At 35.2% G+C, this 17708-nt stretch overlaps 2 protein-coding genes across 2 annotated transcripts; both read right to left on the bottom strand.

The window, feature by feature from the left end:
• Positions 1-2602, bottom strand: LOC119662746 (GATA zinc finger domain-containing protein 14-like). The gene is made up of 3 exons (XM_038072491.1): positions 486-2602; positions 240-430; positions 1-182 (listed from the first exon to the last, which is right to left on the bottom strand). Exon 1 carries the CDS (start codon positions 2569-2571, stop codon positions 751-753), a length of 1821 nt encoding a protein of 606 aa, XP_037928419.1. The 5' UTR covers positions 2572-2602; the 3' UTR covers positions 1-182; positions 240-430; positions 486-750.
• LOC119688538 (extracellular matrix-binding protein ebh-like) lies at positions 2576-15154 on the bottom strand. Its single transcript, XM_038103212.1, has 3 exons — positions 14853-15154; positions 2669-14797; positions 2576-2600 (listed from the first exon to the last, which is right to left on the bottom strand). The coding sequence occupies exons 1-3, from the start codon at positions 15005-15007 to the stop codon at positions 2576-2578; spliced, it is 12309 nt and encodes a 4102-aa protein (XP_037959140.1). The 5' UTR covers positions 15008-15154.
• Between the last annotated feature and the right edge of the window lie 2554 nt (positions 15155-17708).

Raw genomic sequence — 17708 nt, 5'->3', positions numbered from 1 at the left:
ATAAGAGTATCAGCAAATAATTTCAATTAAACCCAGTTCGGAAAGTTGTTTTCAGAAAATTGGGCACTCGATTTCGTATATATCATTGCACACTTTAACTGCTATTATAAATAATCTTTGGAAACCGACTAATCTATTCTTCAAGTGTTTTACCAGTTTTTAGCTTAGTATATTGGATGAATCTATAAAGGAAAATTGATTACTTCTTAATATAATAGTTTAATATGTGCAATATTCACCTGCAAGTTTGAAAATTTTTATTAAGTTTTCTTCAGAAAGTTGATTGGGATATCGACGAATATATTCTCCTCTTACCAAATACTCATGACTAAAGTCAATGCATTTAATATTGAAGCTTGTTTCATTCACACCAATTACTTTACGTCGATACCACACTCCTTCAAACAGGGTGATACAGTATTCGTTTATACTGAAATAACATAATGCTAAGATTAAACCATAAAAAAAATTAAATGTGTTCTTACATCAGTTTATAAGATTGATCACCTTTATCCATTTCTCCCAAAAACCTTTGCATATTTATAATTGTGTCGTGGTTGGTATCGGGAATACAAATCACTATTTCTAATATATACCACAAAATTTGTGAAAATTTTTTTCTTTGTTTTCAATATACTGGATCAAAAACGGGCCCATTAACAGCTTCCTTAACATTTTCGTATTGATGTTCATGATTATTTGATTGATACTGATACTGTTGATTGTTGTTCTTTGTCATTATTTTGTTGATCAGTATGGTAAACTTGATTGCGACTTATCAAATTGATGCTGACGCTGATGGTCTTCATTGATACTGCGGCAATCATTATTAGTTTCTGGAGAATCAAAATTGAACTTCTGATCAGCCACTACTTTATTTTGATCTTCTAGGCTGCTGTGGTTAGGCTGTTGTTGTTGCCCAACGGAATTACGGTGCTGCTGATCATCGCATTTATCGAGTTGACTTCCGTAACTTTGTTGTTGATTACTATCATATCCACGTCTTGATTGAAGATATTCTTGCGCACTCATACTTTTATGTTGACGTTGACTTTTTTGTCCTTTATTATCATTTTCACGATCTCGTGTCCTATTACAATTCAGCTCATTTTGGCCACCCTCATTAAACTGTGATTCGCCAGAGTCATTATTTCTTAAGCTTCCCATACCATGGTACTGATTTTTCATTATTGCACTCTCAGAATTATGCTGCTGAGAATGACTACAAACCATTACTCCATTTTGAACGTCACTAAATTGATTAATTCGATTGCGATTGTTAATACCATTTGTCGATTGATTCTGAGGTTGGTGGTCTTTTTTAATACTACGGCAATCATTGTTAGTTTCTGGAGAATCAAAATTTAAATTCTGATCAACCACTACTTTATTTTGATCTTGTAAGCTGCTGTGGTTAGGCTGTATTTGTTGCCCAACGGAATTACGGAGCTGGTGATCATCGCATTTGTCTACTTGACTTCCGTAATTTTGTTGTTGATTGCTATCATAGCCATGTCTTGATTGAAGAGATTCTTGTACACCCATACCTTTATGTTGACGTTGACTTTTTTGTCCTTTATTATCATTTTCACGATCTCGTGTCCCACCGCAATTCAGTTGATTTTGGTCACCCTTATTAAACTTTGGTTCGCCAGAGTCATTATTTCTTAAGCTTCCCATACCATGGTACTGATTTTTCAGTGTTGCACTCTCAGAATTATGCTGCTGAGAATGACTACAAACCATTAATCCGTTTTGAACGTCACTAAATTGATTAATTCGATTGCGATTGTTAATACCATTTGTCGATTGATTCTGAGGTTGGTGGTCTTTTTTAATACTACGGCAATCATTGTTAGTTTCTGGAGAATCAAAATTTAAATTCTGATCAACCACTACTTTATTTTGATCTTGTAAGCTGCTGTGGTTAGGCTGTATTTGTTGCCCAACGGAATTACGGAGCTGGTGATCATCGCATTTGTCTACTTGACTTCCGTAATTTTGTTGTTGATTGCTATCATAGCCATGTCTTGATTGAAGAGATTCTTGTACACCCATACCTTTATGTTGACGTTGACTTTCTTGTCCTTTATTATCATTTTCACGATCTCGTGTCCCACCGCAATTCAGTTGATTTTGGTCACCCTTATTAAACTTTGGTTCGCCAGAGTCATTATTTCTTAAGCTTCCCATACCATGGTACTGATTTTTCAGTGTTGCACTCTCAGAATTATGCTGCTGAGAATGACTACAAACCATTAATCCGTTTTGAACGTCACTAAATTGATTAATTCGTTTGCGATTGTTCATACCATTTGTCGATTGATTCTGAGGTTGGTGGTCTTTTTTAATACTACGGCAATCATTGTTAGTTTCTGGAGAATCAAAATTTAAATTCTGATCAACCACTATTTTATTTTGATCTTGTAGGCTGCTGTGGTTAGGCTGTATTTGTTGCCCAACGGAATTACGGAGCTGGTGATCATCGCATTTGTCTACTTGACTTCCGTAACTTTGTTGTTGGTTACTACCATAGCCACGTCTTGATTGAAGATATTCTTGCACACTCATACTTTTATGTTGACGTTGACTTTTTTGTCCTTCATTATCATTTTCACGATCTTGTGTCCTATTGCAATTCAGTTGATTTTGGCCACCCTTATTAAACTTTGGTTCGCCAGAGTCATTATTTCTTAAGCTTCCCATACCATGGTACTGATTTTTCATTATTGCACTCTCAGAATTATGCTGCTGAGAATGACTATAAACCATTAATCTTTTTTGAACGTCACTAAATTGATTAATTCGATTACGATTGTTAATACCATTTGTCGATTGATTCTGAGGTTGGTGGTCTTTTTTAATACTACGGCAATCATTGTTAGTTTCTGGAGAATCAAAATTTAAATTCTGATTAACCACTACTTTATTTTGATCTTGTTGGCTGCTGCGGTTAGGCTGTTGTTGTTGCCCAACGGAATTACGGTGCTGCTGATCGTCGCATTTATCAAGCTGACTTCCGTAGCTTTGTTGTTGATTCTGGTCAGCCACTATTTTAATTTGATCTTGTAGGCTGCTGTGGTTAGGCTGTTGTTGTTGCCCAACGGAATTACGGTGCTGGTGATCATCGCATTTGTCTATTTGACTTCCGTAATTTTGTTGTTGATTACTATCATAGCCACGCCTTGATTGAAGATATTCTTGCACACTCGTACTTGTATGTTGACGTTGACTTTTTTGTCCTTCATTATCATTTTCACGATATCGTATCCCATCACAATTCAGTTGATTTTGGTCAGCCTTATTAAACTTTGGTTCGCCAGAGTCATTATTTCTTAAGCTTCCCATACCATGGTACTGATTTTTCATTGTTGCACTCTCAGAATTATGCTGCTGAGAATGACTATAAACCATTAATCTTTTTTGAACGTCACTAAATTGATTAATTCGATTACGATTGTTCATACCATTTGTCGATTGATTCTGAGGTTGGTGGTCTTTTTTAATACTACGGCAATCATTGTTAGTTTCTGGAGAATCAAAATTTAAATTCTGATCAACCACTATTTTATTTTGATCTTGTAGGCTGCTGTGGTTAGGCTGTATTTGTTGCCCAACGGAATTACGGAGCTGGTGATCATCGCATTTGTCTACTTGACTTCCGTAACTTTGTTGTTGGTTACTACCATAGCCACGTCTTGATTGAAGATATTCTTGCACACTCATACTTTTATGTTGACGTTGACTTTTTTGTCCTTCATTATCATTTTCACGATATTGTGTCCTATTACAATTCAGCTCATTTTGGCCACCCTTATTAAACTTTGGTTCGCCAGAGTCATTATTTCTTAAGCTTCCCATACCATGGTACTGATTTTTCATTATTGCACTCTCAGAATTATGCTGCTGAGAATGACTATAAACCATTAATCTTTTTTGAACGTCACTAAATTGATTAATTCGATTACGATTGTTAATACCATTTGTCGATTGATTCTGAGGTTGGTGGTCTTTTTTAATACTACGGCAATCATTGTTAGTTTCTGGAGAATCAAAATTTAAATTCTGATTAACCACTACTTTATTTTGATCTTGTTGGCTGCTGCGGTTAGGCTGTTGTTGTTGCCCAACGGAATTACGGTGCTGCTGATCGTCGCATTTATCAAGCTGACTTCCGTAGCTTTGTTGTTGATTCTGGTCAGCCACTATTTTAATTTGATCTTGTAGGCTGCTGTGGTTAGGCTGTTGTTGTTGCCCAACGGAATTACGGTGCTGGTGATCATCGCATTTGTCTATTTGACTTCCGTAATTTTGTTGTTGATTACTATCATAGCCACGCCTTGATTGAAGATATTCTTGCACACTCGTACTTGTATGTTGACGTTGACTTTTTTGTCCTTCATTATCATTTTCACGATATCGTATCCCATCACAATTCAGTTGATTTTGGTCAGCCTTATTAAACTTTGGTTCGCCAGAGTCATTATTTCTTAAGCTTCCCATACCATGGTACTGATTTTTCATTGTTGCACTCTCAGAATTATGCTGCTGAGAATGACTATAAACCATTAATCTTTTTTGAACGTCACTAAATTGATTAATTCGATTACGATTGTTCATACCATTTGTCGATTGATTCTGACGTTGGTGGTCTTTTTTAATACTACGGCAATCATTGTTAGTTTCTGGAGAATCAAAATTTAAATTCTGATTAACCACTACTTTATTTTGATCTTGTTGGCTGCTGCGGTTAGGCTGTTGTTGTTGCCCAACGGAATTACGGTGCTGCTGATCGTCGCATTTATCAAGCTGACTTCCGTAGCTTTGTTGTTGATTCTGGTCAGCCACTATTTTAATTTGATATTGTAGGCTGCTGTGGTTAGGCTGTTGTTGTTGCCCAACGGAATTACGGTGCTGCTGATCATCGCATTTGTCTACTTGACTTCCGTAACTTTGTTGTTGATTACTATCATAGCCATGTCTTGATTGAAGAGATTCTTGTACACCCATACCTTTATGTTGACGTTGACTTTCTTGTCCTTTATTATCATTTTCACGATCTCGTGTCTCACCGCAATTCAGTTGATTTTGGTCACCCTTATTAAACTTTGGTTCGCCAGAGTCATTATTTCGTAAGCTTTCCATACCATGGTACTGATTTTTCATTATTGCACTCTCAGAATTATGCTGCTGAGAATGACTACAAACCATTAATCCGTTTTGAACGTCACTAAATTGATTAATTCGATTGCGATTGTTAATACCATTTGTCGATTGATTCTGACGTTGGTGGTCTTTTTTAATACTACGGCAATCATTATTAGTTTCTGAAGAATCAAGATTCAAATTCTGATCAACCACTACTTTATTTTGATCTTGTAGGCTGCTGTGGTTAGGCTGTTGTTGTTGACCAACGGAATTACAGTACTGCTGATCATCGCATTTATCTAGTTGACTTTCGTAACTTTGTTGTTGATTCTGGTCAGCCACTATTTTAATTTGATCTTGTAGGCTGCTGTGGTTAGGCTGTATTTGTTGACCAACGGAATTACGGAGCTGCTGATCATCGCATTTGTCTATTTGACTTCCGTAATTTTGTTGTTGATTACTATCATAGCCACGCCTCGATTGAAGATATTCTTGCACACTCGTACTTGTATGTTGACGTTGACTTTTTTGTCCTTCATTATCATTTTCACGATATCGTATCCCATCACAATTCAGTTGATTTTGGTCAGCCTTATTAAACTTTGGTTCGCCAGAGTCATTATTTCTTAAGCTTCCCATACCATGGTACTGATTTTTCATTGTTGCACTCTCAGAATTATACTGCTGAGAATGACTAGAAACCATTAATCCGTTTTGAACGTCACTAAATTGATTAATTCGATTGCGATTGTTCATACCATTTGTCGATTGATTCTGACGTTGATGGTCTTTTTTAATACTACGGCAATCATTATTAGTTTCTGAAGAATCAAGATTCAAATTCTGATCAACCACTATTTTATTTTGATCTTGTAGGCTGCTGTGGTTAGGCTGTTGTTGTTGCCCAACGGAATTACAGTACTGCTGATCATCGCATTTATCTAGTTGACTTCCGTAATTTTGTTGTTGGTTACTACCATAGCCACGTCTTGATTGAAGATATTCTTGTACACCCATACCTTTATGTTGACGTTGAATTTCTTGTCCTTTATTATCATTTTCACGATATCGTGTCCCACCGCAATTCATCTGATTTTGGTCACCCTTATTAAACTTTGGTTCGCCAGAGTCATTATTTCTTAAGCTTCCCATACCATGGTACTGATTTTTCATTATTGCACTCTCAGAATTATGCTGCTGAGAATGACTATAAACCATTAATCTTTTTTGAACGTCACTAAATTGATTAATTCGATTACGATTGTTCATACCATTTGTCGATTGATTCTGAGGTTGGTGGTCTTTTTTAATACTACGGCAATCATTGTTAGTTTCTGGAGAATCAAAATTTAAATTCTGGTTAGCCACTATTTTAATTTGATCTTGTAGGCTGCTGTGGTTAGGCTGTTGTTGTTGCCCAACGGAATTACGGTGCTGGTGATCATCGCATTTGTCTATTTGACTTCCGTAATTTTGTTGTTGATTACTATCATAGCCACGCCTTGATTGAAGATATTCTTGCACACTCGTACTTGTATGTTGACGTTGACTTTTTTGTCCTTCATTATCATTTTCACGATATCGTATCCCATCACAATTCAGTTGATTTTGGTCAGCCTTATTAAACTTTGGTTCGCCAGAGTCATTATTTCTTAAGCTTCCCATACCATGGTACTGATTTTTCATTATTGCACTCTCAGAATTATGCTGCTGAGAATGACTATAAACCATTAATCTTTTTTGAACGTCACTAAATTGATTAATTCGATTACGATTGTTCATACCATTTGTCGATTGATTCTGAGGTTGGTGGTCTTTTTTAATACTACGGCAATCATTGTTAGTTTCTGGAGAATCAAAATTTAAATTCTGATCAACCACTATTTTATTTTGATCTTGTTGGCTGCTGCGGTTAGGCTGTTGTTGTTGCCCAACGGAATTACGGTGCTGCTGATCGTCGCATTTATCAAGCTGACTTCCGTAGCTTTGTTGTTGATTCTGGTCAGCCACTATTTTAATTTGATATTGTAGGCTGCTGTGGTTAGGCTGTTGTTGTTGCCCAACGGAATTACGGTGCTGCTGATCATCGCATTTGTCTACTTGACTTCCGTAACTTTGTTGTTGATTACTATCATAGCCATGTCTTGATTGAAGAGATTCTTGTACACCCATACCTTTATGTTGACGTTGACTTTCTTGTCCTTTATTATCATTTTCACGATCTCGTGTCTCACCGCAATTCAGTTGATTTTGGTCACCCTTATTAAACTTTGGTTCGCCAGAGTCATTATTTCGTAAGCTTTCCATACCATGGTACTGATTTTTCATTATTGCACTCTCAGAATTATGCTGCTGAGAATGACTACAAACCATTAATCCGTTTTGAACGTCACTAAATTGATTAATTCGATTGCGATTGTTAATACCATTTGTCGATTGATTCTGACGTTGGTGGTCTTTTTTAATACTACGGCAATCATTATTAGTTTCTGAAGAATCAAGATTCAAATTCTGATCAACCACTACTTTATTTTGATCTTGTAGGCTGCTGTGGTTAGGCTGTTGTTGTTGACCAACGGAATTACAGTACTGCTGATCATCGCATTTATCTAGTTGACTTTCGTAACTTTGTTGTTGATTCTGGTCAGCCACTATTTTAATTTGATCTTGTAGGCTGCTGTGGTTAGGCTGTATTTGTTGACCAACGGAATTACGGAGCTGCTGATCATCGCATTTGTCTATTTGACTTCCGTAATTTTGTTGTTGATTACTATCATAGCCACGCCTCGATTGAAGATATTCTTGCACACTCGTACTTGTATGTTGACGTTGACTTTTTTGTCCTTCATTATCATTTTCACGATATCGTATCCCATCACAATTCAGTTGATTTTGGTCAGCCTTATTAAACTTTGGTTCGCCAGAGTCATTATTTCTTAAGCTTCCCATACCATGGTACTGATTTTTCATTGTTGCACTCTCAGAATTATGCTGCTGAGAATGACTATAAACCATTAATCTTTTTTGAACGTCACTAAATTGATTAATTCGATTACGATTGTTCATACCATTTGTCGATTGATTCTGAGGTTGGTGGTCTTTTTTAATACTACGGCAATCATTGTTAGTTTCTGGAGAATCAAAATTTAAATTCTGATCAACCACTACTTTATTTTGATCTTGTAAGCTGCTGTGGTTAGGCTGTATTTGTTGCCCAACGGAATTACGGAGCTGGTGATCATCGCATTTGTCTACTTGACTTCCGTAATTTTGTTGTTGATTGCTATCATAGCCATGTCTTGATTGAAGAGATTCTTGTACACCCATACCTTTATGTTGACGTTGACTTTTTTGTCCTTTATTATCATTTTCACGATCTCGTGTCCCACCGCAATTCAGTTGATTTTGGTCACCCTTATTAAACTTTGGTTCGCCAGAGTCATTATTTCTTAAGCTTCCCATACCATGGTACTGATTTTTCAGTGTTGCACTCTCAGAATTATGCTGCTGAGAATGACTACAAACCATTAATCCGTTTTGAACGTCACTAAATTGATTAATTCGATTGCGATTGTTAATACCATTTGTCGATTGATTCTGAGGTTGGTGGTCTTTTTTAATACTACGGCAATCATTGTTAGTTTCTGAAGAATCAAAATTTAAATTCTGATTAACCACTACTTTATTTTGATCTTGTTGGCTGCTGCGGTTAGGCTGTTGTTGTTGCCCAACGGAATTACGGTGCTGCTGATCGTCGCATTTATCAAGCTGACTTCCGTAGCTTTGTTGTTGATTCTGGTCAGCCACTATTTTAATTTGATCTTGTAGGCTGCTGTGGTTAGGCTGTATTTGTTGACCAACGGAATTACGGAGCTGCTGATCATCGCATTTGTCTATTTGACTTCCGTAATTTTGTTGTTGATTACTATCATAGCCACGCCTTGATTGAAGATATTCTTGCACACTCGTACTTGTATGTTGACGTTGACTTTTTTGTCCTTCATTATCATTTTCACGATATCGTATCCCATCACAATTCAGTTGATTTTGGTCAGCCTTATTAAACTTTGGTTCGCCAGAGTCATTATTTCTTAAGCTTCCCATACCATGGTACTGATTTTTCATTGTTGCACTCTCAGAATTATGCTGCTGAGAATGACTATAAACCATTAATCTTTTTTGAACGTCACTAAATTGATTAATTCGTTTGCGATTGTTCATACCATTTGTCGATTGATTCTGAGGTTGGTGGTCTTTTTTAATACTACGGCAATCATTGTTAGTTTCTGGAGAATCAAAATTTAAATTCTGATCAACCACTATTTTATTTTGATCTTGTAGGCTGCTGTGGTTAGGCTGTATTTGTTGCCCAACGGAATTACGGAGCTGGTGATCATCGCATTTGTCTACTTGACTTCCGTAACTTTGTTGTTGGTTACTACCATAGCCACGTCTTGATTGAAGATATTCTTGCACACTCATACTTTTATGTTGACGTTGACTTTTTTGTCCTTCATTATCATTTTCACGATATTGTGTCCTATTACAATTCAGCTCATTTTGGCCACCCTTATTAAACTTTGGTTCGCCAGAGTCATTATTTCTTAAGCTTCCCATACCATGGTACTGATTTTTCATTATTGCACTCTCAGAATTATGCTGCTGAGAATGACTATAAACCATTAATCTTTTTTGAACGTCACTAAATTGATTAATTCGATTACGATTGTTAATACCATTTGTCGATTGATTCTGAGGTTGGTGGTCTTTTTTAATACTACGGCAATCATTGTTAGTTTCTGGAGAATCAAAATTTAAATTCTGATTAACCACTACTTTATTTTGATCTTGTTGGCTGCTGCGGTTAGGCTGTTGTTGTTGCCCAACGGAATTACGGTGCTGCTGATCGTCGCATTTATCAAGCTGACTTCCGTAGCTTTGTTGTTGATTCTGGTCAGCCACTATTTTAATTTGATCTTGTAGGCTGCTGTGGTTAGGCTGTTGTTGTTGCCCAACGGAATTACGGTGCTGGTGATCATCGCATTTGTCTATTTGACTTCCGTAATTTTGTTGTTGATTACTATCATAGCCACGCCTTGATTGAAGATATTCTTGCACACTCGTACTTGTATGTTGACGTTGACTTTTTTGTCCTTCATTATCATTTTCACGATATCGTATCCCATCACAATTCAGTTGATTTTGGTCAGCCTTATTAAACTTTGGTTCGCCAGAGTCATTATTTCTTAAGCTTCCCATACCATGGTACTGATTTTTCATTGTTGCACTCTCAGAATTATGCTGCTGAGAATGACTATAAACCATTAATCTTTTTTGAACGTCACTAAATTGATTAATTCGATTACGATTGTTCATACCATTTGTCGATTGATTCTGACGTTGGTGGTCTTTTTTAATACTACGGCAATCATTGTTAGTTTCTGGAGAATCAAAATTTAAATTCTGATTAACCACTACTTTATTTTGATCTTGTTGGCTGCTGCGGTTAGGCTGTTGTTGTTGCCCAACGGAATTACGGTGCTGCTGATCGTCGCATTTATCAAGCTGACTTCCGTAGCTTTGTTGTTGATTCTGGTCAGCCACTATTTTAATTTGATCTTGTAGGCTGCTGTGGTTAGGCTGTTTTTGTTGCCCAACGGAATTACGGTGCTGGTGATCATCGCATTTGTCTATTTGACTTCCGTAATTTTGTTGTTGATTACTATCATAGCCACGCCTTGATTGAAGATATTCTTGCACACTCGTACTTGTATGTTGACGTTGACTTTTTTGTCCTTCATTATCATTTTCACGATATCGTATCCCATCACAATTCAGTTGATTTTGGTCAGCCTTATTAAACTTTGGTTCGCCAGAGTCATTATTTCTTAAGCTTCCCATACCATGGTACTGATTTTTCATTGTTGCACTCTCAGAATTATGCTGCTGAGAATGACTATAAACCATTAATCTTTTTTGAACGTCACTAAATTGATTAATTCGTTTGCGATTGTTCATACCATTTGTCGATTGATTCTGAGGTTGGTGGTCTTTTTTAATACTACGGCAATCATTGTTAGTTTCTGGAGAATCAAAATTTAAATTCTGATTAACCACTATTTTATTTTGATCTTGTTGGCTGCTGCGGTTAGGCTGTTGTTGTTGCCCAACGGAATTACGGTGCTGCTGATCGTCGCATTTATCAAGCTGACTTCCGTAGCTTTGTTGTTGATTCTGGTCAGCCACTATTTTAATTTGATCTTGTAGGCTGCTGTGGTTAGGCTGTTTTTGTTGCCCAACGGAATTACGGTGCTGCTGATCATCGCATTTGTCTACTTGACTTCCGTAACTTTGTTGTTGATTACTATCATAGCCATGTCTTGATTGAAGAGATTCTTGTACACCCATACCTTTATGTTGACGTTGACTTTCTTGTCCTTTATTATCATTTTCACGATCTCGTGTCCCACCGCAATTCGGTTGATTTTGGTCACCCTTATTAAACTTTGGTTCGCCAGAGTCATTATTTCGTAAGCTTTCCATACCATGGTACTGATTTTTCATTATTGCACTCTCAGAATTATGCTGCTGAGAGTGACTACAAACCATTAATCCGTTTTGAACGTCACTAAATTGATTAATTCGATTGCGATTGTTAATACCATTTGTCGATTGATTCTGACGTTGGTGGTCTTTTTTAATACTACGGCAATCATTATTAGTTTCTGAAGAATCAAGATTCAAATTCTGATCAACCACTACTTTATTTTGATCTTGTAGGCTGCTGTGGTTAGGCTGTTGTTGTTGACCAACGGAATTACAGTACTGCTGATCATCGCATTTATCTAGTTGACTTTCGTAACTTTGTTGTTGATTCTGGTCAGCCACTATTTTAATTTGATCTTGTAGGCTGCTGTGGTTAGGCTGTATTTGTTGACCAACGGAATTACGGAGCTGCTGATCATCGCATTTGTCTATTTGACTTCCGTAATTTTGTTGTTGATTACTATCATAGCCACGCCTCGATTGAAGATATTCTTGCACACTCGTACTTGTATGTTGACGTTGACTTTTTTGTCCTTCATTATCATTTTCACGATATCGTATCCCATCACAATTCAGTTGATTTTGGTCAGCCTTATTAAACTTTGGTTCGCCAGAGTCATTATTTCTTAAGCTTCCCATACCATGGTACTGATTTTTCATTGTTGCACTCTCAGAATTATACTGCTGAGAATGACTAGAAACCATTAATCCGTTTTGAACGTCACTAAATTGATTAATTCGATTGCGATTGTTCATACCATTTGTCGATTGATTCTGACGTTGATGGTCTTTTTTAATACTACGGCAATCATTATTAGTTTCTGAAGAATCAAGATTCAAATTCTGATCAACCACTATTTTATTTTGATCTTGTAGGCTGCTGTGGTTAGGCTGTTGTTGTTGCCCAACGGAATTACAGTACTGCTGATCATCGCATTTATCTAGTTGACTTCCGTAATTTTGTTGTTGGTTACTACCATAGCCACGTCTTGATTGAAGATATTCTTGTACACCCATACCTTTATGTTGACGTTGAATTTCTTGTCCTTTATTATCATTTTCACGATATCGTGTCCCACCGCAATTCATCTGATTTTGGTCACCCTTATTAAACTTTGGTTCGCCAGAGTCATTATTTCTTAAGCTTCCCATACCATGGTACTGATTTTTCATTATTGCACTCTCAGAATTATGCTGCTGAGAATGACTATAAACCATTAATCTTTTTTGAACGTCACTAAATTGATTAATTCGATTACGATTGTTCATACCATTTGTCGATTGATTCTGAGGTTGGTGGTCTTTTTTAATACTACGGCAATCATTGTTAGTTTCTGGAGAATCAAAATTTAAATTCTGATCAACCACTACTTTATTTTGATCTTGTAGGCTGCTGTGGTTAGGCTGTATTTGTTGCCCAACGGAATTACGGAGCTGGTGATCATCGCATTTGTCTACTTGACTTCCGTAACTTTGTTGTTGATTTGTATCATAGCCATGTCTTGATTGAAGAGATTCTTGTACACCCATACCTTTATGTTGACGTTGACTTTCTTGTCCTTTATTATCAGTTTCACGATCTCGTGTCCCACCGCAATTCAGTTGATTTTGGTCACCCTTATTAAACTTTGGTTCGCCAGAGTCATTATTTCTTAAACTTCCCATACCATGGTACTGATTTTTCATTGTTGCTCTCTCAGAATTATGCTGCTGAGAATGACTACAAACCATTAATCCGTTTTGAACGTCACTAAATTGATTAATTCGATTACGATTGTTCATACCATTTGTCGATTGATTCTGACGTTGGTGGTCTTTTTTAATACTACGGCAATCATTGTTAGTTTCTGGAGAATCAAAATTTAAATTCTGATCAACCACTACTTTATTTTGATCTTGTAGGCTGCTGTGGTTAGGCTGTATTTGTTGCCCAACGGAATTACGGTGCTGCTGATCATCGCATTTGTATAGTTCACTTCCGTAACTTTGTTGTTGATTACTATCATAGCCACGTCTTGATTGAAGAGATTCTTGTACACCCATATCTTTATGTTGACGTTGACTTTCTTGTCCTTTATTATCAGTTTCACGATCTCGTGTCCCACCGCAATTCAGTTGATTTTGGTCACCCTTATTAAACTTTGGTTCGCCAGAGTCATTATTTCGTAAGCTTCCCATACCATGGTACTGATTTTTCATTATTGCACTCTCAGAATTATGCTGCTGAGAATGACTACAAACCATTAATCTTTTTTGAACGTCACTAAATTGATTAATTCGACTACGATTGTTAATACCATTTGTCGATTGATTCTGACGTTGGTGGTCTTCATTGACACTGCGGCAATCATTAGTAGTTTCTGGAGAATCAAAATTTGAATTCTGATCAACCACTATTTTATTTTGAACTTGTAGGCTGCCGTGGTTAGGCTGTTGTTGTTGCCCAACGGAATTACGGTGCTGCTGATCATCGCATTTATCTACTTGACTTCCGTAATTTGGTTGTTGATTACTATCATAGCCACGCATTGATTGAAGATATTCTTGCACACTCGTACTTGTATGTTGACGTTGACTTTTTTGTCCTTCATTATCACTTTCACTATATCGCATCATATTACAATTCAGTTGATTTTGTCCACCATCATTAAACTTTGGTTCGCCAGAGTCATTATTTCTTATGCTTCCCATACCATGGTACTGATTTTTCATTATTGCACTCTCAGAATTATGCTGCTGAGAATGGCTACCAACGATTAATCCTTTCTGCGTATCTCCACATGTGTATTGTGGAACTGTATTAGTGGAATGACTAGGACGTTGTGGTACATTATTGTTAGTATAATATTGTTGACTCTGACAATACTTAGTGTTACTGTCGACAGGTTTTGGGTTCTCATGTACACGTTGTTGAAAATTGCTAAAGGATCCTAAATCAGAATAGTTATCAGATGCTTGGTGATCACTGTTTTGTTGTGCTTTGGTATCATCTTTATTCACCCTGATTTGTTTAAGTTCAAAATAATTAGCTACTAATTTTTCACCCTGTTCATCATTTGAACTTTTTTGTAACTTTTTATTTTCTACATTTGGCACTAGATTACTATAAATATTCTGCATATTATACACTTATTTAGTTAAAAGTTTTACATACTTACGGAATTCTCTCACATATATCGCGATGGCTGTCCCAATCTTGCCTCTGGCACACCTTAGAGCAATAAAAATCATGGCAATTCTCACACACATAATTGGCATTTTCACCGCATTTAACACATGAAGTCAAAACGGTTCTATTATTATCAGTGGACATATATAGATGCGTTCACTTCCACAGTAGCGTTACCTTTTAATAACTTTCGATCGTTATTTTTTGAGAAATATTAACTTTTTGTTCTTAGTTTTGCGCTCTAACCCAAATAGTTGCTTTCTGAAAAACGAGCGGTAAAAACTGCGAACGTGCTTCACTTTTGACACTTGATTTTATAATAACGGAACTTAAACAGAGTTGTTATTATAGAATGAAGAAACTTCAAGCGCGTATCACATCAGATTTGGTCGTACAACTTGTCTGTTGAAATGCGAAATTGTGCCAAACCTTATGTGTCGACAAAATATATAAGCAATATTTGCAGTGTTGACCACAAGTTGGATGGAAATTAAGATATTTTCATTTCTTATCAAAATTACTCATGTTTTTTCGTACATAATCCGATTTTTGTCGACTTATCGCAATATCGTTAGCAGACGATATAATTAAAAAACGCCAAAGGGAACATTCCTATGCACTTATGAATGAATTACGTCGAATTTTATATATAATATAATAATATATATTGTAGTTATCATTTTCTTTGTTAAAACCATAAGTTTAAAAATCATTAAGAAGATGTAAAATTATTTATATTGGGCTAACAAAATAACAATGAATCTTTTATTTTAAAGATTGTTTCTATAGTCTTTATAGGGAAAATTTTTTAATTATTAAAACACGTCTTTAAGTAGATTTAAAATATTAAATTAAATGTAATATATAAAAATATATCATATTTATGCTATAGGCGTATTTAAAAAAATGTCGAATGTATTAATGTGTAATAGCAAGCGACGTCAGTCAAGTTGTCCGACTAAATCTGATGTGTGATACGCGCCAAATACATATTATTTATTGTCTAATTTGAAATTATTGGAGTCCATTATTCAGATTTTTCGGTTAGTTTGTATTCCATTCGAAATAAAGTAATATTGAATTGGGTATTTTCAAAGAATACTTTTTGAAAAAGCAGAAATTCTGCCCACTTCGAACTTAACGAAGAGAAATTGCTAACTTAATTTTATTACTTATAAAATTTTAGATCACGTATCGAATATATGGGATCTTACCGCAATATCTTGAAATTACTCTCTTTTGGAGTCGTAGTATAATAATTTGTTACTTCTTTCTAATCATATGTTTCAATATTGATTAATAATATTACATTACGTAAACAAAATATATATATTGTGACCAATAATGTATGATAAATATATATTTATATATAAATTATTATACAAAAATTTAAATCAATTAATTGAAGATTATTTTTACAAAATTGGTTATATTTGTTTGTTTAATAAAATAATCATATAAATGTAGATTCTGTATTAAGAATTAAGATCTTTGTGTGATCGACTCTAATGTCGTTTATAAGATTTTTGCTATTCTACCAAAAAAGTATTTCAAGAAAACTTTTATCATTTAAAGTTCATGGTAGAAAACTACTTGGTGTATTTCTTTCGTGGTGAAATCAAAAACAGCTGCTAATCGCTACCGCGTGCAAGTAAACAATTTAATTTTAATTCAAATGTGAGAGAAGGCCGCCAGATGAATTGCTGTATTGGCACAATAATGGAAAATAAAAATTAATTTGTTTGATAATTATGGCTAAAATATATATAAATAAATAAATAGGTGAATAAATCAATGTTGAATTAATATTAATAAATATGAAAATTGAAATATATGAGAAATATATAAAAAAAAATATGTATTGCATATAAAAATATAAAAAATATATTTTACTTTCTTATATAATTGTTTACATCTGTGATGTGAAAAGATATTTAGTTACAGTTTTCTTAAAAACAATTCCTCAAGGATGTGCATTTGAACACTCCCAACTGATAATTTTTCTTTAAACTATTATATCTGAATGCCACGGTATTGACAAAAAATTTTTACAGGTTTGTTTAAATTATAGGGCAACGGACCGCGTAAAAATGCGTTTTAACTGTCGAACGGACTATATAGATTTGATTGGCACTTGCTTTACTTCTTCACTATAGAATTTTACTTAACAATTTTTCTTCAGTAGTTTTAATAATATGTAAAATTGTCACATTTGGTGCGAGGAAAATCCAATGGCTATTGTTATTCTTAAAATAATTTAAATTTAGGTTTTATTCAGGAACTACTGTATCAGACCAAACTTTTTCAAAAACATGAAAATTGAAAAAGCCACGGCGACTCATATTACACGATAAATTGTTTCTGGAAGTAGAAAGAAATAAGCTGAAAAATATTTAGGAACCCTTGCTTTATATATATGATGATAAGGAACCACTTTGAAACGCTAAAATTTCAAAAATGATATAAGAGCTAATCATGTGATAACTAATCAATATAAACCCCTGCCCCTAAATTTTTTCATATATATTAAATCATATATCTCGGCAAGGCACTTTTTCATTAATGAGTCTACATGGTAATGAATCAACAGAACTTCATGACATTGTAGCAGGAGTACTTCAAGGTAGCATAATGGGACCAATGCTCCATATTTTATATATGATCCCTGCTCTAATCTCTGCTTGGACTAAACTACAAACCTATCTTTACAATGTTGCTCTCTTCATGAAAAATTGGTGTATCAAACTAACTGAAACAAAATCTGTCCAGGTAACATTTACTACAAAACATTCTGCAATGCCCAATTATCACATGCTGTAGAAACAAAATACTTGGGTATACATCT

This window comes from Teleopsis dalmanni, chromosome X (genome assembly GCF_002237135.1).
Source record: "Teleopsis dalmanni isolate 2A chromosome X, ASM223713v2, whole genome shotgun sequence".
Classification (NCBI taxonomy): Eukaryota; Metazoa; Arthropoda; class Insecta; order Diptera; family Diopsidae; genus Teleopsis; species Teleopsis dalmanni.
Note: the sequence above shows the minus strand (reverse complement) of the source record. Positions and strands in the feature narration are given on the sequence as shown.